This window comes from Octopus bimaculoides, chromosome 24 (genome assembly GCF_001194135.2).
Source record: "Octopus bimaculoides isolate UCB-OBI-ISO-001 chromosome 24, ASM119413v2, whole genome shotgun sequence".
Classification (NCBI taxonomy): Eukaryota; Metazoa; Mollusca; class Cephalopoda; order Octopoda; family Octopodidae; genus Octopus; species Octopus bimaculoides.
The window spans coordinates 16,842,390-16,865,510 of NC_069004.1; the positions used below are offsets into that span (position 1 = coordinate 16,842,390).

The 23,121-nt window shown below is 36.8% G+C and overlaps 1 protein-coding gene across 1 annotated transcript in view; it reads left to right on the plus strand.

The window, feature by feature from the left end:
* Positions 1-15,966, plus strand: part of LOC106869827 (regulatory-associated protein of mTOR-like) — a 79,905-nt gene extending 63,939 nt beyond the window's left edge. Inside the window, 6 exon segments of the mRNA XM_014915716.2 lie at positions 1,521-1,627; positions 4,921-5,051; positions 7,418-7,504; positions 10,603-10,719; positions 12,129-12,255; positions 13,943-15,966. Of these exon segments, the coding sequence (XP_014771202.1) occupies positions 1,521-1,627; positions 4,921-5,051; positions 7,418-7,504; positions 10,603-10,719; positions 12,129-12,255; positions 13,943-14,002 (629 nt within the window). The 3' untranslated portion in view covers positions 14,003-15,966.
* The last annotated feature ends 7,155 nt before the right edge of the window (positions 15,967-23,121 follow it).

Sequence of the window (23,121 nt, forward strand, 5' to 3'; positions counted from 1 at the left end):
TATATATATATATATATATATATATATATATATATATTTGGAGGCATGGAATATCTAGTGTCTGGGGAAATATATATCTGTAGGCCACATTTCATTGTTCATTTATTTTTCCTCTGTGTGCAAACCAATGAGGAGGTTTCTTGCAGTCATTTAACATGCTAGAAATAGCATCCAATGTGATTGTTAGTGAACAGATCCCTGTCACTTCTGATGTATGAGTGTTCAGTTGTTGGATCAACTAAACTACCAGCTAATTGAATCAGTGTGTAAGTGGCTGAGTATTCCTTTGATGTGTTCTCTTAATGTAACTCTCAAGCAGAATGTGTGGCACGGTGTGTGACAAGGCTGGACCTTTCAATTACAGCTACAATTCATGAAAGGCTTCCTCACAGTTTCAATCTACTCAATTTTACTCATAAGACTTGGGTTGACCCAAGGCTGTGCTAAATGACACCTGCTCAAGATGCTATGCTGTCGGATTGAACCTAGTACCTTGTGATTGCAAAATGAATTTAACCATTTGTCCAAGCTCTGTCTGATTCCTGGTGTACTGTTATACTGCATCTGTAAAAAAAAAAAAAAGATTGGACAATCACAGTTGTGCCTTCGACCATGAGTCTAATCAGTCAACCTACGGCTGAACAGTAATTCTCTAGCTATGTAAGCCTGTGCAGTTGTTGCTCTGCTAGAAATAGCATTGATAAGCACACTGTGTTCTCTTGAAAAAAATTGGGCGCATTAGCTAGCATAGTTTACCCTATACGTTTGCCCCCGAAATATCTCTGATCATAGGTCTGCAGGAATAGTGTTGACCTAGGTTCTGAACAAAAAAAGAATGAACCAATAAGAGAGCTTCTGTGTGGGTGCTTGATCTGCCAAAAATAGCAGCTGAATCTTTCTCAAATTATATTCTACTGTCTTCAAAAACGAAGTATTCATCAGATTATGTAGGCACAAAAGCATTATGTCTAAACAAGTAAGATGGGATGGTCACAGATGGAATGTTTTTTGTTTGTATTTCTTTATCTTCATTATTTCTATTCCACATTAGATTCTTACAATTTTTACAATTGGTCTGTCTATAGACAATCCCAGTAGCATATCTGTTTGTTTAGCTCCTCACTTATCCTTTCTCCTTTACTGGAAGAGGAGAGATTCTTTAAGTGGTCCTCTTTTCACTGAGCAACACTGCTGATTCTGAAAGAAAGAGAGAGAGAGAGAGAGAGAGAGAGAGAGAGAGAGAGAGTTGAACTTGGTATTGATTGGTACTTTATTTACATGAAAAGATGAAGAGCAAAGTTGACCATAGTAGGATTTGGATTGAGTGCAGAGAACCAAATCAAGTTTACCTCAAGGCATCCTGTGCCATGCTCTAATGACTGCTCTTTTGCTGCCTCTTCTTACCATAGCTCTGCTCAATCAATACTGACCTGGAGCCAAACAACAACAATTCTGTTATCTAAAGGTATTTTAATGCCTGGCTGACAAAAACAACACAATTTTCCTTTCTTTAATTGTAGGTTCAGGTTTAGTTGTGAGTTGGGACCAAAACACTGAGACATTGTTTACTACAGGTGATGCACGTATCATAAGAATATGGGACATTCATCGAGAAATGAAAACACAGGTAAAAGTCATGTTGCTTCTGCTTTTATGTTGCTATGTCTTCTCTTTTTCCTACCCTTCTACATTATTGTTTCATTTTTAATGCTGTCTCCTCACTCTACTTATACTGTGTCTCCAATGGCTTCTATTTAAGCCTACCCATTTCATTCATCTCTTGCTATCCACACTGTGCCCTGTCTTCTTTAGTTCTCTACTAACCATTTTATTTTGTCTTTCATCCACAGAACATTAACCTTCTGAAATTATCTCTCTCCTTTGGTTTTGGAGGGCCTTACAAGGCCATACAAACCAAACCAAACCATTTAAGAAATAGTTAATTTTGTAGTCCATCTTGGGACCTTCTTCATCAAGAAAGGAAAACACAGATAAAACAGTGTTTTCTTACTGTTGCTTACATGCACCTGTACAGCATATTTGTTCTCTTTATTTTTATCTATCCTTCCTTGTCATCATTTTGTTGCTTTTGTGTTGAACTAATCTGTTTTTAGCACATATTCATAGACTTTATTTTTTTCATTCCTATAACTTGGTGTTTATTTTTTTACACATGCATACACCTGCACACTAAATTCCTCACTAAACTCTCTGCCAACTTTTACCTTACTGACAGTTTTTCTGTACGTGGCTTGCACAGTTATCATGAGCCATTTATCTAGTTACTCTTTGTGGTCACCAAACTACAGAGTTTGGTACTTAGTCAAAGACTTTCTCCATGTCAGTGAATGCTATGTATAGTAATTGATTCTTAGCTAAGACCTTCTATGAAGAAGGTATCAACGGTACTCGTTCTGACACAGGTCCAAGCTGCATCTCATCTCAGTTAATTTTCATCTTCCTAATCAGTTTTTCAATAACTCCTACTGTTACTTTCATAACTTTCCCCATCAGTTTTATGCCTCTGCAGTTGCTTCTTTCTAAGGCATCTCCTTTGTGTTTGTAGCATTTGCTAATAACGGTGTTATGCTAGTTATTGGGTGTGATACCTCCCTGTACTACTTGATTCACTGTGAGTGACCTGTGCATGCTCTACTTTGCCAGTTTTCAGCGTCCCTGACAATTCAGCTACTTTCCCTACCTTCATATTCTTAATCATGCTTTCAGTTATACAGCTGCCCACTTATAGGTAGCTGGTATCCCTGTTGGTTTCATCTGGGATAGATTGTCTTTTTTTTCATACATTTTTAATACTCAGCGACTTCTAGTAATATTTTCTTGGTGTCACTGATGGTAAATGTGCTATTGTTATTCTAAGCACACTTTATCCCAGTGATATTTTTAATTCTTACTGACCCACTGCTTTGCACTCTGGAACACTTCCAGTGTCTGATTCTCTTGTTATTGACAAACCTCTTACTTTGAGCTTCCCTCTATGTTCTATATACTTCATATCTAAACTGTTGTTTCTTGCTCCTCACTTTCCTTCCACTCTTTCTGGGTCTGTCTTGTAACTTTTATGGTTCTATCTATTGTACCATTCCACTACCATGTCACTGTCCATTTGGTTGACATCTTACTATAAATAATTTCCACATTGTTGGGAAACAAGCTTTTTAACCACACAGCCAACCAACACCTTATATATGTGTGTGTCTGTATGTATGTATCAATCAGTCACCCTAACCTGTACAGTCCTAGGAAAGTAAAGCAAATTAAGCAGGGTAGTGACAATGAGTGGCGGCGAGGCATCACTATGGTTCTTCTCGTATTGCTTTATGCTTATCTAATGTCTTGTAAGCAGAATTGGCCAATGGAGACTGCATGTAAACCTATTGCATGTACATGTATGCATATGTATGTGTGTGCGTATGCACATGTATGCATATGTATGTGAAAAGTGTCACATCTGCTTCTTCACATGAAATTGTCTGCACAAAGAAAATGGTGTTGTTTTGTTTCTATTACCAATTAATATTACATTCTGTAGTTCTGCATTCTCAAGTTAGTGGTTCAATAATAAACCCTTTACCAGTAAAATACAGCTGTAAATAAGTACCTGTCCAGCCTATACCAGCATAAAAGAATGGATAGAAAATGAGCAAATGCGTGTGTTCAAGGGGTGTGTGTGTGTATGTGTGCATGTGCTTGTGTGTCTTCACATGGACACCATTTAAGTAACAATGATGTTAAATTTAAATCTGTAAATAATATATCCTGTAGCTTGGTACTCTTGGTTTCATCGTGCAAAGACAGGTACAATAAAAGTACTTTATTTAAAGAAACATGGATGTTTGAGACAAGAAGAGCATCTGGCCATAGAATATTGCATCAGTAAGTCTTGTCCAACCCATGCCAGCTTGTGAGAAACACATGCAAAAATGATGCTGTTCCTCAAATATATTAACAGTTGAAATTGTGATGTTGCTTTGATGTTGTGGCTGATATGACTATACACTTCACAGCAGACAACTCATACAACTTTAAATATATATTTTTTTATCTTTTATCTTTTACATGTTTTAGTCATTGAACTGCAAATATGCTGAGGCATTGCCTTGAAGAGTTTTAGTGAAATAAATCAACCTCTTGTACTTATTTTTTAAAGCTTGTTACTCATTTTATATGTCTCTTTGCTAAACTGGTATGTTATGGTGAAATAAACAAGCCAATAGTAGTTGCTAAATGGTGGTGGGGTGCGTGCACACACACACACACACACACACACACACACTGAAGCTTATTTCAGTTTTTGTCTACCAGATCCACTCACAAAGCTTTGGTCAGCTCTGGGTTATAGTGGAATACACTTGCTCAAGGTGCCACACTGGGACTGAGCCTGGAACCATTTGGTTGGGAAGCAAACTTCTTGCACACAGCCATGCCTGTGCCTGTATGTGTATATATATATTTTTTGCTTTTTTCAACTGGGGTACCCATTTACCTTAACTGCAAGACACTTGCTTCTGTCCCTCTATCATATTCTAACCTCTCATCACTTGGCCACAAAACTACTTTCCTCAATGCTATTCCTTGCTTAATTGAGGGTCTTGTCCTTGGTTGAGTGGGGTCTTGTCATACAAGTTACTTAGTGACTTTGCTGGTACTGGTAACACATAAAATGCATCCAGTACACTCTGTAAAGTAGTTGGCATTAGGAAGGGCATCTAACCATAGACACCCTGTCAAAGCAAACTAGAGCTTGGTGCAGTTCTCTCTAGCTCCTGTCTAACTGTGTAACCCTTTATCAGCATGAAAGGAGAACATGTATATAATGATGATATATGTATTGGATTTTTGTTGATGTTTACAAGATTCCATTTTTCTTTGTGTCTCATTAAAACTGTATTTTATTGACAGGATTTACTCACTGGTGCTGACAGTTGTGTGACCAGCATCACCTCTGATCCTTCCAACATGGCTGTGTTGGTAGCAGGTTGTGGTGATGGTTCTGTACGAGTCTTTGACAGTAGGCTTTCACCATCAGAATCGTAAGTACTTATATTCTTTTATTCTTTTACATATTTTCAGTCAGTTGACTGCGGCCATGCTGGATCACCACCTTGAAAGGTTTTAGTCAAACAAATTAACCCCAGGACTTATTTTTTAAGCCTTGTACTTATTCTATCAGCTTCTTTTGCCGAACTGCTAAGTTACGAGGACATAACACACCAACACCAGTTGTCAAGTGATGATGGAGGTCAAACACATGCAAACACACACACACACACACACACATTTATATATGACAGGCTTCTTTCAGTTTCTGTTTACCAAATCCACTCACAAGCTTTCGATCAGCCCAAGGCTATAGTAGAAGGCACTTGCCCAAGGTATTATGCAGTGGGACTGAACCCAGTACCATGTGGTTGGGAAGCAAGTTTCTTACCACACAGCCACATCTGTGCCTATTTATATATATTTTGTATATTTTTATTGCTTGGTTTATCGTTTTTGTTTTTTATATCATGCCATTTTAACAATAGTGTTATTATTTCATTGGTTTCTAATGACCCGACACTATTTCACAGCATTTCAAATATCGCACGCATGCATGTGCATGTGGCTATTTGTCTTGCAACATGGTTTCAAGGTTGATCCAATTGAGGCATCTTGAGTCAGTATCTTCTATAATCTATAATGGGTGTATGTATGTATGTGTATGTGTATTGTGCATGCACACGTGTATATCTTGGGTGTTGGGGTGGGGCAGTCGATTAGATCGATTGCAGTAAGCAACTGGTACTTAATTTATCGACCCTGAAAGGATGAAAGGCAAAGCCAACTTCGGCAGAATTTGAACTCAGAACATAAAGACAGAAGATGTGTATATCTTTGTGTCTTTGTATTTGCACTGCTTGGTCAACATGCATAGAACATAAGAACAAAAATTATTTTCCTTACTTGCCAAGAAGGTCATCTGGTTATAAAATATTGTCCCAAGAAATTTGGTGTAATCCATGCCACTGTGGAAAGAACAGACTCAAAACCAATGACGATGGTCACATGCGCACGTCACATGTATGTGCATATGTGTATGCTACTAAGAGTTATCTCTCTTCAACAGTTGATCAGTATACCAATATAAATTATTCTAGCTGTAATCATTGACTCATTGCTTTTCTAATGGCAAAAGTGACAGGGGAGTGTCTGGGTAACTTGGACAGTAAGAATAAAACATTGAGAGCGCGTATTGAATGGAAGCCACATTTTGGGCAAAAAGAGGCAAAAGCTCATTCAATGTCACTTTTTCGTTCAATAGATTTATGTTATTTATCTGATGAAAGAAAAGATGTTTCTCAACTAGGCAACCATAATAGCTGGGATAAACTTTACTACTCCTCAATTCTCATATACAGATTGTTACTAATGACAAAGCACTTACTCTTATGGTATTCTACACTGAAAAGGCACTGTGTATGGTCATTGATTGAATAACCTATCTTGCTGGCATTAAATGACAGATGAATTATCTTGTGGCAAAAAACTATAGTTAAAAAGCAGAAACAAGTTCATTGTCATTATCATTTTCGCATCTGCTTTTCTCATGATGGCATGAATTAGATGAGACTTGTTAAGATAGTATTTTAACTGGACGTCCTTTCTCTTGCCAACCTTTGTTCCTAAGTAAGGTACTTATATTATGCTGCAGGTCTTTTTGTTTGATGAACTATTCAACAACTGGATATGTTTTTATGGCAGGTATAGAGATATACATATAAACACACACACACACACACACACACACAATGGGCTTCCACACAGTTTCTGTCTACTGATTTCACTCACAAGGCATTGACTAGATAAGGCTAATAACAGATGGTGTCACATAGCAGGAACAAACTCAGATGCATGTGGTTGTGAAGAGAACCTTCCTAACCACATAGCTATGCCTGACAAGATGGAATGAGAAGCCATTTATAACTGGCAATGTGATTGGCTGGCAAGTGATAAATACATAGTGTATTCCTGTCAGTGGATGCATCGGTATTTGGTTTGTCAGAAATTGGTGCTTGTTATCTAATACATTAAAATGTTGATTTTGGCTCAAGGCCAGCAATTTTGGGGGAAGGGATTATATTGACCCCCAGTGTGCAACTGGTACTTATTTTATTGACTCTGAAAGGATGAAAGGTGAAGTCAATCTTGGCAGATTTTAAACTGAAGACATAAATTTGGAAGAAATGCCAGTAAGCATTTAGCTCAGCATAGTAACGTTTCTGCCAGGTTGTTCTCTTAACTAATGCATTAAAATATTACTAGTTCGTTTGATCTGTTGTCGCTATTTGATATAGTTATGTATGTGTGTATAATCTTTGCTAAACGATTTTGTCTCTTGTTTGTTATATCTTATCAGTTTGGTGAGAACATTCCAGGAACACACCAGCTGGGTCATGAATGTGCACTATCAACGAGGATTGCTGAATAAGATTGTGAGCTCCAGGTAAGCACTGTACTGGATTAACTCTAGGACAATGCATAGCTTATCGTTTGCTTGTTGCTAGTAGTGATATTGCAGAGCAGCAATATACTATATCTTGTTTGTTCATTTTTTTTCCATACTCAGCATGAATTAGACAAATATGTTATTGAAGTATTGTTTTGCAGCTGGATTCCCTGTCTGGACTGTGACATTAGAAAACAGTAAAATTATAATTCTTGTGTCTATGCAATGTTACCTGATATTACCTACAGTGTTAAAAGTATACTCCTAACGTTAACTATGGTGGATACAGGTTTAAATAACTTGCACTCTGTCAGTTACGACAAGGAGGGCTCCGGTTGATCCAATTAACTGAACTGCTTGTTTGTAAAATTAACCTATAAGTAGCTGAGCATTCCACAAACATCTGTACCCTTAACATAGTCCTCAAGGAGATTCAGCGTGTCATAAAATGTGACAAGGCTGGCCCTTTGGATTACAGGTAAAACTCATTTTTGTCAGCTGAGTGGAGTGGAGAAATGTAAAATAAAGTGTTTTACTCAAGGATACAACATGCTGCCAGGAATTGAACTCTCGACTATACGATTGTGAGCTGAATATCCTAACCACTAAGCCATGTGCCTTCAGTGAGTGGGTACAGGTATCCCCTGCATTATGGCTACCTTAAGTTATGTGATTTTGTGCTTATGTAAATTGTAAAGTATGACTACTAATTTCAGGATCTGGTCTCTAATTTCAATCTTATGAAAACTTGGATAAATTTTGAGACTCTAAAAACTACATTTCTTTGGGAAAAGATCACTTCTTGCTGATTTAGCTAAGGATCAACGTAGTTAATTTGAAAAACAACCTATAATCACAACTTGTGCACACACCCACACACACACCCACACACACAAACACAAACACACACACAAACACACACACACACACACACACACACACACACACACATCACTTTAGATATGGAGTGTGAGATGAAATTTTTCACTGAATTTTTTTAATGTATGTTTTCTTAGGTCATGATGAGTAACTGTCTATTCCTATATCTACATAAGCACACATACACCATCACTACTTCTACCACTTCTATGTATCATCACCATCACAACCAGCACCAATACCAAAGCCAGTACAACCACTGCCATTACCATTTTCATTTTTTTAAAAGAAAAAGCACCCTTGCTGGTGCAATGTAAAAGCACCCACTACGCTCTGTAAAGTGGTTGGTATTAGGAAAGGCATCAAGCGGTAGAAATCTTGCCAAGATAGACAACTGGAGCCTGGTGCAGCTCTCCAGCTTGTCAGCATCTGTCAAACTGTCCAACCCATGCCAGCATGGTAAATGGACATTAAATCACGATGATGGTGGTGAATCACAGGAGCTAATGTGGTAATGTAGTGCCTTTTAAGTGTTGAATGAAATGTCTTTGATATTTAGTCAGTTAGGATTGGTTTAAAACTATTCCAATACCTATACAATTAACATGAACAATATGATCATTGCCAGCACATGCAATAGCTCCACCACCATCATCAACACAAAAACCAATACAACCAACCTACTAACTTTTGAATAACCAATTGGCAACAATTATAACATCAGCATAATATACAGCTGTATATGTTAAATGTCAACATAGTGTGTTAACTGTAATCATACAGTACTTTTTCTCACTTCACTCCACCATCCTTTCGTCTTCTTATTTCCATTCTTACACTCATAAGAATAAGACAAGCAATGTTTTACTCTCACAAAGCAGTTCTTTCCTGGTGCTATTCTTTCTACTACATAATTATTGTGTATAGTCGTTGATCACTGGCTACTATTGGATTTACTTACAATTCAAGATATCTGGGAATACGTAGTGTAAAAGGAAACCATAAAAGCATTCCACTGGATATTAAACTTGATGTTTTAAAAAGATTTGATGCAGGCAAAAGAGTTAACTACAGTGCCAGAACTTTAAAGCTTGCAATGTCTTCAGTGAGAACAATATATGACATGAGATGCAGCACAGAATTTTGTCAGTGAACAGGTCGCGGTCTCAAAGCGATGAAAATATTTTGACAAATTAAATTTAAATGTTGAAGTGAATCTAACGGTTTTTGTGTGTTATCTAAAATGGCTTATAAACACTTTCCATGCTGCAATATATGACAATAGAGAGAAAATTAAATCAAGTTGCCCCATCGACCGATCAGACCTTTTTCTTTTTATAGAGCTAATGTGGTGCTTAAAATGGACAGCTCTTGGGTGCATGGATCTCAAAAATATATAACCAGACTGTATCTGTGACTTTACAAATTTTCCACAAGCAGGAAGTGTACACTTACAAATGATGTTGAGGTCATAGAGGATGATGTGGTTGGGTTCCTAGTGTCCCATAGAGGAAGTTGATCTAATAAGAAGCTGATGTTTTTGAACAAAATCAAACTGAGAGTACAGAAATTGCAACAACTCTGCTTAAATTGATTGCAAAGAATAAATATTGCTAAAGGGTTGGCACTTATAGAGCAAAAACTTGCAAATTTTGCTGATAACAACTTTTATTGTGAATGTAACACAAAGGTTACAAGAGTAGTTTACAATGAACTCAGTTCCAACACTGAGCTGTACAAAGTAATGTTGTGCCATAAATATCAAACAATTTTCTTTATCATTCAAGTTGTAGATATTGATAATGAACTATAAGAAAATAAGGTCCCTCATCCTCCCAGTAACTCTCATTCCCTCATCACCCCTCACAAAATAATCAACATCTGTTATGGTGAGCACATGCCCTACTACTGTATTATAAGTTTTATTTATTTCCTTACAGATTTCACTTCAAATGTTTCTATGTATGTATATTATACTGTGTATGTTTAGAAATTATTTTCATGCATAAAAGTGGTCATGTTACTTTTTTCTTCTGCTTTTTCAAAAATCCCTGTTATAGCATTAAAATTAATGGGAAAATTAATTTCATGTTATGGTATTTGAGTTGCAGCAAGATTTTCAGGGACATATTATTCTTGTAAAGTGCAGGAATCTTGTATTAAATTAAATAAAGAAGGAACTGGAAGGCTTTTATCAATCTTGATTTTTGTTACAGTTCTGCTGGTGACATACGATTTTGGGACATTCGACATCCGGAATCAGTTCGGAAGTTTCAGCTGCAACAAGGTTTGACTGCAATTGAGTTACATCAATATGCTGATGTGATTGCTAGGTAACTGAGTTTTCTTCTTCAAGTTGAGCTATTTAAGATGTTAACATGTGATAATTTTTAATGGATTTTGCATAGAAATAAATATTTAAATGTATGACCTTCCAATTTCTTCCTGTTTTGTTGCACCGCACTCAGATAAAATACATTTCAACGGCCCTAGCCCAGAGCTTTATGGTTATGTCACTACCACCTCCCTTAACTGTAAACAGCTCTTCTTTACCATTGCCATTCCAAATTATTGCTCCAACCTCCTCTTCTTTTACAAACCTACTGACCCTTACCTTGATTCCTCCTCATCCCAACCCATTCACACTGAAGAAGTTATCCCCTGCTCACAATATCTCCACCTTTGATAGAGCAAATTCTGTTGACATCAAGATTAAGTCTTACCATATAAGTTCACTTTGTTACTCCATTGTAGTTACCTTCAAGCTGCCATTGATGCAGCTCATCGTTGTATCTTACTTTGATCTGACTACACTTTGACCCTCTTTACCTCATACCAGTTCCGCTGCCGACTGCATTCCTTTCCTCTTCACCTTTCATCCTGCCTCTTCATGTTTCCAATGCACCATCTTGCACAACTTTCGTTTCCTTCAATCCAATCCAGCCAATTCCGTCATCTTCCTTGAACATCATTTCCCCTCCTTCAGCTATGATTGTCACAGGCAGCTGATCTTCTGGCCCACAGTTAACTTCACTTTCCATTTTCATATCCGGATCCTTCTGTTGTTGCATCTCATGCCCCTTGCTCAGGACACTACCAAATTGTATGGTTCCAATCCACTTCCCTTGTCACATTATGGTAGCAATAATCAGTTAGCTTTCTGCTACCCACTTCTCCTACACTAATAAACGTCTACACATTCACTTCCTTCCACCCACCCACTTCACATGTATTTTTACACTCCAAACCACTTTAACTTGCTACATACACATCTTTTCCCATACATCTGCTCATGCATATGTTTCATGATGTCAGTGAAATATATGCTAGCTCATACACTATTACAATAATATTAGACTAAATTGCTATTACCTTACTCAATATACTCTCCTCTGCCAGAGATCACTTACCCATTTCCATTTCTGTCACGACATACACAAATATTTTGCTCTCTAGCTAATTCTTTTCCTTTTCTCTATCTTGACAAAAGACATTGTCCACCATATTTATATGTCTTCTCAGCTTAATACATTGACATTTTGCTATTGCTTTTTTGTCTTTTGTTTTTTTCTTGCTCTTAAATTGCCTTCTGAATTACTACACTGATGTTGATCAAAACTTTGACTTATTTGGATACTGGATTATTTTAACTTAATTATGAGTAGCTTGGACTCAACACCAAGAGTCAATTATTTTTGTAGATCAGATATTTATCAACCATCTTTTTATGCTGTCATTGCAGTGGTTCCAACCAAGCAATAGTGATCTTCAACCATGCTGGAGAACAGCGCAGTGTTATAAAAAATCACGAGGGCTTTCTCGGCCAGAGAATCGGACCGGTCCGATGTTTGACTTTCCACCCATACAAGGTGAGTACATTGATGAAGCTTGTTGTGTAAAACATAGTGTCTGATTTCCAAGTGTATGGTGTCTCTATATATGTAAAGGTCTTCTAAACTGTGTGGAATAGGCACAGGCATGGCCATGTGGTTAAGAAGTTCAGTGTGGAATCTTGAACAAGTGTCTCTTCTTTAGCCTTGGGTTGACCAGTGACTTGTGAGTGAAATTTGGTTGATGGAAGTTGTGAAGTCCATCATCATCATTTGACACCCATTATCCATGCTGGCATGGGTTAGATGGTTTGACAGGAGCAGGCAAGCCAGAGGACTGCTTCAGGCTCTACTGTCTGCATTGGTAAGGTTTCTGTGAGTGGATGCCCTTCCTAATGCCAACCACTTCATAGTGTAATGGGTACTTTTTACATGGCACCAGCACCAGAAGAGGTTGCTAAGTAACTTACAAGACAATATCCCTAACTGGGAGGGAAAGTAGTATTGAGGGAGGTGCCTTTGTGTCAGTTGAGAGGTTAAAGTATAATAGAAGGATAGAAATTGGTGTTTTGCTATAAAGGAGATATTCGGCTCCCCTAGTTGGAAAAGGAGAGAAAGATAGGCCGACAAAGTGAGAGAGAGATATAGACGATGGTAAGATGTGTTGGGGCATACTGACGATATATAGACGGGGTGGGGTTTAATATATATGATACAGAGGATTGGACAGGGTAAGTGGGCTGGTGGGGGATAGAGGGAGGTGAGGAGAGATGGTTAGAGATGAGGCAGAGGTGATGGTGAGAGAAATAGTGGATCAAATATGTGAAGGCATTGAGAGTGATTATGTGTGGATAGGCGTATGGAGAGTGGAAGGGGCTTGTATCGGGTAGTGGTCAAGACTAGTTGCCCTTGGGAATGACATTGTCCTTATAGTTGAATCTCTACAAGAATTAGAGAAGAAATTTCAGGTGTGGAAGGAAGGACTGTGATAAAAGGGCCTTAGAGTTAATTTATCAAAGACCAAAGTACTAGTAAGTAGGAAAGCAGACACATTTCTACTAAATATCACCACTCTGTTCTATTTTATTTCTGTTTACTGCCTGTCTTGCATATTATATCCTTTTTTCTTTTTTTTTTTGCATTTCAATCGCCTCATTGTACATTTGCATTTTCACCACTTGTACAAAGAGGCAATCAAAAAGCAAAAAAAAAAGAAAAAGAAAACAAAGCATGTAATATGCAACATAGGCAGTAAACAAAACTAAAATAGAACAAAGTGGTGACATTTTGTAGAGATGACCCAGAAGTTGTTGCTCTTCGATTACTATCACAAACAGCAGTAGCTTTCTTCAGCTGAGTACATGTCATTGGTTGGTTAAAATTACCCAAATATGATAACTTTAACACAAAATAACTTCTAAAATACGAAATTCTGTTAAAAATGTTGAAAGTAAATCATGTTCAGTGTGAGAAATTACACCAGTATATGAAGTTTCAAACTGTTAAAAAGAAAATGTTTTTAATCTGTGAGCAAAACTGAAGAGATCCGGAAATAAGTATCAGGCTTAAAAAAAATTAAGCACTAAGTTGATTTGTTAGACAAAACCCTTCATTGTGGTGCTCCAGCATGACCACAGTCTAATGACTGAGACAAGTTAAAGATAAAAGATTGAAATTCCTCTCAGGTATTTTGACAATTAATTTGTTTTATTTCTGTGTGTTTCAGGTCAAACTTGCGGCGGGATGCACCGACTCTTTGGTATCTGTCTATTCCACTGCACAGTGAAGTAGGTCGTCACTCTTCACCATGTACTTTAGGAGTTCTGGATGTGTAACTGCTTTAGAAGTGCAGATTTCATTGCTAATTTTAGCAGCAAAGATTTCAGGTTCAATACAACCAATGATTCAATGAGCCTTTCTGGAAGACAAGGTGCTATTTGCAAACTGTATGGTGTTAAGGGGCAGGGGAGGAAAAAAACCAAACCAGACCAAAAAAATAGAGAAAGACACGACAGTAAAAAAAAATGAGTAAATACAATATTAAATGTTTAAAAGAAAGAGTTAATTTAAAAAATGTAAAAGGTACAAAATGTTTATTACATTTGCTTTATTTTTTCTTTAAAAATGTGATGTAATCAAGAAATTTTCATATTGGGAAATGAAGGTGAAATTTGAAGTAGAGAGTCGACTAGAGAAAACAGAAAGTGGAAGAAATACACACATACACACACATTTCAAAAGCATACATACATGCACCACATTTACATATAGACACACAATATGTTTGTACATTTTAAAATATAAACTCAAATTCTACTTCTCTGTTCTTTTTCTCTGAAGTGACTTCTGTTTTTCACCAAACCTTTCTACATAATGCTGTCTTTTATAATGTTTCTCTTTTATTTTCCTTAGAGATTTAACAATTTCATAGTAGCACACATACATACATGCACATTATACATAAACTAGCTCCTCTCTCTAAAGACTTAATATACCTGTATACACAACTCATTCAAACACACAAACATACTCACAGTCTACACCACCACCACCACCACCTCCATATTGTTAAGGCAGAAGATTATAACCCTTTTATTTGTTTTACCTTATTTTAATACTGTTCAGGTTATATGACCAGACTTTAATGGACTCTTCTTCTCTACAGTTTTTTTCCCCACCAAAGAAGTTTTCATCTGAATTTTGCTGCTGAATTAGCATTTCTTTTAGTCGTATTTATTTTTTTTTTGTACTTTTTTAAGGCATAAACTTGATGGGGGAGGATTCAGAGTTGAGTGAAAAAATTAAATTTTGTGAAAATTTCAAATATTTTTTTATTTTCTTAAATTCAAGAAAATGTTTTGGGTTTTATGTCACGTTTGTAAAAGAAAAGTAAAATCTTTGCTGTGTTTATTATTATTATTATTATTATTTTTGTTGAGAGTAATCAATTACAAAGTGGACAAGATATCAACCATTTTTGGCTTGCAGATCTCTTTACAGGTGTTACATATTGCCCTTCAGCAAGATACTCAACTGTGCTTGTGTTAGGGCTTCATGCTTGAATATGAATTCATTATTATTATTATTATTATTATTATTATTATTATTTGAGTTTTCTTTTAAACTTCTCATTGTGTTGTAAAATAGCTGACTGTTATTATTTTACATTTGTAATGTTTAATTTGCATATATGACTATAATTTATTTCATACAGTGTCAGAAGAGAGAGCAATGGCATTGATATTTCGTTTGGTCTTGTTTAGAAGCTTTGTAAAACAGTCAGACAAAGCTTACCTAACTGACTGACTAACTATTTTAGGCTGTGTATATAAACTACTATGAGAAATGGTGCGACAACATTGCTGCTGTTGTTAATCAAGCTGATCACACACACACACACACACACACACACACCCACACACACGCACGCACACACACACACCATAATGGGTAGATTGCAATGTAACATCACAACCACAAATTAATGACTTTTGAATGATGAATTCAAAACACAAAGGTTGTTTTGATTTCCTTTTTTTTTTTTTCCTTTTTTTTAATGATGCTGAAGTCATTGTGACTCCATTTTCGTTTGTATTGAAAGTTACAAGGTGTCACATGATCACTTACCAGATGGCAGAAAGACATTGTAAATAGAAAATGACGAGACCCGTTCAACTTTGGCATACTATATAATTAATCTTATAAACTGATTCTCTATACACTAACTGATTAAAAGCATCTGAAAAATTATTTGTTTGAAATTATTTTTCTTAAAATTGTTTTTCTTCAGTTTTCTGAATCCACATCTTCAAAAGGTGTATTTTATTAACTTCTCTTGTATTCTTACTCTGTCATGTTAGGTAAAACAGCATTAGTTTTAGTCTTATAATTTCATTCACTTCCATGATGCTTTAGAGAAATATTAAATTGACTCCAAGAAGGGATTTGAACACTGTAAAGATCTGTAACTGATACAATAAGAAATTGCATATGTGGACTAAATGCCACAATGTATTCAGCACATCAGTTTATCAATCACCTCCTTAATACACTTCTCTATCTTATATACATACAAACGGATGGTATTTGTTCACATAATGGCTATCTATGGAAAAATAAAACCTTGTTTATTTTTGGAGATATATTTGTCAAATTTGGGTCAGTTTGTTTTCATGACATATTCTGTCAATCTCATTTGAGGAACCCGCCGTTGTCCTTGATGACAGTCTCCAGGCAACCTTGGAACAGGCCACAGGCCTTCGTTACTATCTCCCATTTTAGACCTCAGAAGGCCCTGATAATCCTAGCCCACAGCTCATCCTTTGTGTTGCAGCTGCTTTGGTTAGTCTCTTCTTCCACCATGCTCCACACAAAGAAGTCAAGGGGGTTGCAATCAGGCGAGTTGGGAGGCCAAATGTCACGTGCTGTTTAATAGAAGAAATACTCCGATGGATAGGCCTGAGTCTTTTGGCTGGTGTGACAAGGCCTAGAGTCCTGCTGCCACACGTACGACCTCCCTGCAGCTACCCGGTTGATCCAGGGCTTCACCACCTCACTCGAACGCAGATGTAGCCATTGGTGTTCAGCTTGAGGCTCTCAGGGAAGAAATGGGGTGGCATGACGATACCGAAGACCATGATTATTGTTGGGAATTTCGTCTGCATGACTGCGTGAGACAGCGATCCACCTGTTGTTCTGGGAGTTCATCTTCTGTTCTTGGCAGAAAGTCTTCTTGTTGGAGAAGAGCCACATCATGTCTGGCTCCAGCAGGTGTTTCAACTTGTCGATCAGCTTCTTGGTGTGTTAATGGTAAAAATAAAAATAATGGTAGTAATAGTAGTCCCAGCTCTAATGCATATATAAATAGTAATTGAGGTACTATTTTGGTGGAAATAACCCTGTTTTTGAAACCTTAGGCGAAAGTAATTCCAGCTGTAAAATTGATAGTACCATTAAGATAACATCTAGTAATAATATTGATTATAATACTACAATTAATCATGTTCTAATAACTAATTCTGAGAGACGAGTTAGTACTAATCCATTTAGCCATAAGTACTACATAGGTTAAATGAATTTAACCAAGTAGGTTAAATAAACGCCTTTGTAATTTCAAAAACAACCTTATATGTCCTTTAGAAAATCAGTGTTTAAGAAAGATTCTAGTATATCAATGTATGGTAATCGCAGGGGATTGTTCATAGGTTTTTCTGATACAATTTGGAATTACAGATTATATGACCATTTTTCTTGATGTAAATTTAGGAGAAAGTGTAATTCTAAGAATCTTAGTAAATGCATTTGGGATTGGAAAGACAGGAATATTTACTACGATTTGAAGTGCTCCTTTGTAAGTTACGCTTCACTGTACAATACTGGTAATTTTAAATGTAATCTTTTCTTCGATGAAATGTATTATATAATTAGTTCAAATTAAACTTAAATTCTAGAACCAATCTTCTGTTGAAATTTTCTCATAATTATAGAAAAAACTTTAAATATTTCAATATTAACGTAGCATATTTAAATTGCTTTCCTGCAATTTGCAGGAAAGCAATTTAAATATGCGAGATTTTTCTAAAATATTTAAAAAAATTATTTTTAGTATACTTAGGTTACTAAATGTACTGTGGTAGCCTTTCTGTGTTCGTATTTTTTTTAGTTCATTCGTTGACCTCACCGTAAGTTTAAATACTATACTGGCTTTCCTTAACATATGATATTTCTTCTTAACGTTCTTTTTTTTCTGTGTTGCTTTCTTCCTTGTATTATAACCATTCTATCAGTTATTTTTTGATTCAAGCTGTTATGGGTTTCCTCAATAACACTGTGTTTGCATACATTTAAGATATATTAAAGTTTACAATTGATCCAATATGGATCAACTTGTATTTTGTACTTTTTACTATATCTAAAAATGCTTACGCAGTAGAAACGATCGTCGGACTTGTATGATGTAATCCTCATATAAACATGTGACGTTCTTCTTTCTTTATGCTATATATATGTATAATGATGGGCGGATCTCTGACTGATGATTCAGTTCAATTAAGTAGCTGAGTATTCCACAGACATGTACCCATAAATTAATTCTCATCCACAATCAGCATGATACTACATGTGACAATGCTGTGCCTTCTGAATTACTGGTACAATCCACTCTAAGGTTTTATACAGTTTCACTCAATGTTGATCCGAGACTATAGAAAATGATGTTTGCTCAAGATTCCATGCAATGAATTGAATCCTGGACTTGATGGTTGCAAAGTGAACTTCTTAAACATCAGCCATACTGTACTTGCATAACAATAATTTGTAATAAATTCCTAATTGCTATGTGTTTCTGTTTAAGGAATACACGTTACAATTTGAGCGTGAATTATATATATTAGAGACATGTAATTATGAAAGATAATTGTGCCAAAAGTTAAGTTCAGTGAATGTGTTGTGATAATATGAATAACAGGTTGTCAGAATAGCTAAAAATAGAGAAATAGGCTGTGATAGTGAGTTATGTATCTATGTATGTGTGTATAGTTGTCTGAGTGAGAATGTGAACAAAAATAGTGTAATGTCTTGTTGATTTGATTTGTTGGTTGCACATAATTGTAAATGTTCACTTTGTGGAATCTGTCTAATATTAGAATCTCGTATTTGTTGCCGATGAATAGTTAAGCAGTCTCTTAAGGTAAATTTAATTTGTCCCATATAATCTTTGTTACACCCATTAAATTTAATCGCACAACTTAAATGTTTTGACGAACGGGTGTTTTTCTTTACAGTGAAAATATTTACTAACTGAAAGTGAATATACCTTCAATAAAATTGATGGGGTTTCTCGGGCGAACACACTATAGCTATCAGTGTTGTTTTAAGGGGTAATTTGGCGATGTTAAGCAACTGTTTTAGGGATTTTGGTTGTCTTTGTATTGTTATTTTTGTGTATTTCGAGTGTTTGGGTCTTGTTTTTAATTTAAAAAATGCCTTGGTATTTCTTTGGATTGTGTGATGTAAAGTAGATTATGGGGCGTGTTTAAATTGTTTTTTGCTCTTTGTAATTCTTGAATATCAGTTGCTTCGATGTGTTTTCTTCTCTTACCACTTAACATTGTTGGGTACTGTTTTTCAAGAATTACTCTTTTCTTTTTATTTCGAATTTCAAAATGCGGAACACTTGAACATATTCTTGCTAGTTTAAGCAGTGTATTTGTCTTTGTATGTTTAAGGTAACCTGAAGAGAACATAGCATGGAGTTTAAATATTTGCTCTAATAAATTAGTAACTTAAATCAGATGATGCGGTGCCAAGTGGCGAGGCAGCTGCTACTAGTCGACACTGATTGTCATTGAATGACGTATAAAGTTCAATTCACATGAGTGGGTCAGTTGTTAGGCGACTGTTATGTGCTGCAGTGACTGCTGGACATTGTTGAACGACGGCTGAATCTTCATTTTAAACCCATTTGAAGGATCCCCCTCCACCTTTTTGGGAGGATGCGAAAGAAAAGAAAAACCGTATGATACTTTTGTGGTAATGTAACTAGAGTATTGAGACAACTCTGATGTGTTGCTTTCTTTAGAAATTGCAGTAAAAACCACGAAACAGTTTTATCAACTATTATGGTTTAAAGTGCTCTCAGAAGGTGCTCCGTTTATGACAGCAGTAATAAAGTTTTGTTGAAGTGGCTTGCACACACCCACTGTGGTTCGCTGAATATCAAAGTGTAACGTTGTTACCATGTTACATTTCCGTCACTCGAACCCATCGAACGGTGCTAGAACTCTTGAGTATCAAAGTACGCCTCCCATCCCTAACACAAACAACACGTCCTTCTTGTTTCAGACCGAGGAAGTGGTAAAGGGTTATTCTCGTTGCAACTCTATCTTATCAGTTGATTAGTTCCTCCGTTCTTACGTTCCCGTTGCTATTACTTTGCTAAATCTAATAGATTTAAATAATTTTCCTTTTTACCCAAGGTACGATCTGGGTGACATCCCGTCCCACCCTGAATTTTGTCAATGTCCATGTTACCGTGTTCGGGGAAACCAGGCGATACTTGCAAGACATTTACAACCTGCTTTCTTGTCAGATTCTACCACATGATCCTTACGAATGACTAAGATGCCATTTCAATCACTCACTGAGTGATGTATTCCAAGGAAAACTTACAAACCTTCTAAGATATGCTGCCTGAAAAGAGAATAAAGGTTGTGATGATGAAGCAATCTACTTTCGATAAAAATTTCTGACAACGAGAAATGTTAGCAGCCATTCAAAACGCATACTTCTGTTTATTTACAATGTGTACGTGCGTGTGCGCACTTCTAATGTATGTATGTATGTATGTATGTATACACACACGACCAACATTCACCCACAGTTTACCACACCAAACACACACCTGGCACACACATCCACAATTCAGCCAACTATATACAGATGTACATATAATAATTTGATGGCCATTGACTCTTAAGAGTTCTTCTGCCCTTTTACAGGTCTTGTTTTTAGTCCTGCAGGTTGTCCAATACATACCCTCCTCACCAAGTGGAATTGGTGGGGGAGCCAGTTTAGTCGTCGACGACCTGACCATGCGACAGGTAGTACCGGGTTACATGGTACCAGTAGCGTAAACGACCTGACACATTCTTGGTAAACTTGGATGTCCACCTCAATTTATCAACCTTGTCATGTAAACAAGAATTAGCGGGACCACTTCAGATACTCTTCCAGAGTTTCCTTGCAAGTGGTAAACTTCCAAAAAAGCTAAAAGAAGGCATCATATGCCCTATCCATAAAGGTGGAAGCAGAGCAGAGGCCCAATACTACAGACCCATCTCTCTGACTTCACATGTCAGCAGAATCATGGAGTGAATTGCCAGAAAGAAACTGATTACGTTTCTAGAAGAAAATGACTTGCTGAACGATACTCAGCATGGCTTCCGTCCAGGCAGAAGCTGCCTCACACGGCTCTTACGGCATTATGACTGTGTCCTTAAGCAGCTGCTCGACCATTCAAATGTCGATGTGCTATATCTTGACTGCAAAGGACTTCGACAAAGTTGATTATGGCATGATATGTCACAAGTTGCGAAAGCTTGGTATAGCTGGTAAACTAGGAGAGTGGCTGCATGACTTCCTAAACAATAGAAGTCAGACAGTTGCAGCCAATGGTGCACTCTCTAGGGAAACACAAATTTCGAGCGGCATCCTTCAGGGAATTGTCTTAGGGCCATTACTGTTTATAGTAGCCGTCTTAGATATGCCTACAGCCACTGTCACTAGTTATGCTGGTGATACAAAATTATCACAAGCAATAAAGTATCCTGATGATGTCGTAAACCCGCAGAAGGCCTAAATGCAATATACAAGTGGGCAGAGCAAAACAATATCCAATTTAATGCTGAAAAATCTCAAGAACTGCGCTATAAGATCACAAATGCTCCACAACCGGCATTTACAGGACCCGGAAGTACTGCAATCCTAGAGTCACAAACAATAAGAGACCTGGGTATCAGTATGTGCAATGATGCATCATTTCACATGCTCATTACCAAGTTGGCAGTAAAGTGTAGACAACTGGCAGGATGGATACTAAGGACATTCAGGACAAGAGATCAAGAAGTCATGTTGACTCTAGGAAAGACCTTTGTCCTCAATCGCCTAGAGTACTGCTCTCAGCTGTGGTCACCACTCAGTCTCAACCTAACAATGGAGTTAGAAGCAATCCAGTGTCACTACACTAAAAAGATTGCTACAGTCCAACAGATGAACGGCAGGGAGAAGCTGAAAGAACTACGACTCTACTCACTAGAGCGCAGACGTGAGAGATATGTAATGATTTACATGTGGAAAATGCTGGAAGGGCTAGTACCTAATTTTGGCATGAAATATTATATGAATGCTCGTACTGGACGCCACTACATATTACCGAAGGTACCGTCCAATGCATCTAATACAAGAACCAGGTACTGCAATAGCCTAGGGTTCACAGGACCACAGCTCTTCAATGCTCTGCCAAAACAATTAAGAAACTTACATGGTATAGATGTCGAAGTCTTCAAAAGGAGACTAGACACTCTCCTATCCACAGTACCAGGACGAACCAATGACTCGACATGAGGCACAGTTAAGGGTAGCAGTGTCAAATTCCCTCGTACACCAGATGGACCATCAACAATTTTGATGGGATCGCATTAGTCGGAGGAGAGGAACTACGGAAGGAATGTGGAGAGGGTGCAAAAATAAAGAGTGAAAAAATCATGGTGGTGCTTCAGCATGACCACAACCACCTGGCTGAAAGGCATAAAAGGAAAAAAGAATATTACATATATATATATATATAATATATATTATATTACATTATATTATATTATATCATATTATAAATATATATATAAACATAAATATAGATTAGTGGTACAAGGCACCAATATTTACTAGCAGTTGATATATATATGTATATATGTGTGTGTGTGTGTGTGTGTGTGTGCGTGCGTGCGTGTGTGTGTGTGTATGTGCGTGTAGAGTTTAGGACAATCAATAAGTTGTCATAATAGTACTCGGAGTTTCAAATGCCGGAGCTAAGAGCTACGATGCATTCTCGTCGGCTATTAATGGCAGTAGACGCTATGAAAAACCGTTGAATAAAAGGGAAGTTACTCTAATAGGCAGAAAAAGTATAAAAGATAAAAAATACACGCAACAATGTTCTCACAGTACATAGACATAAAACCTCGTGCGTTCATAAGGTCTACATACGTACACACTCACACAAACATGCATATGTACATGCACACACACACAAACATATATGTGCATGTACGTACTCATATATATAGACATATCCACACACACACATGTATATGTAAATATATATATATATATATATATATATATATATAT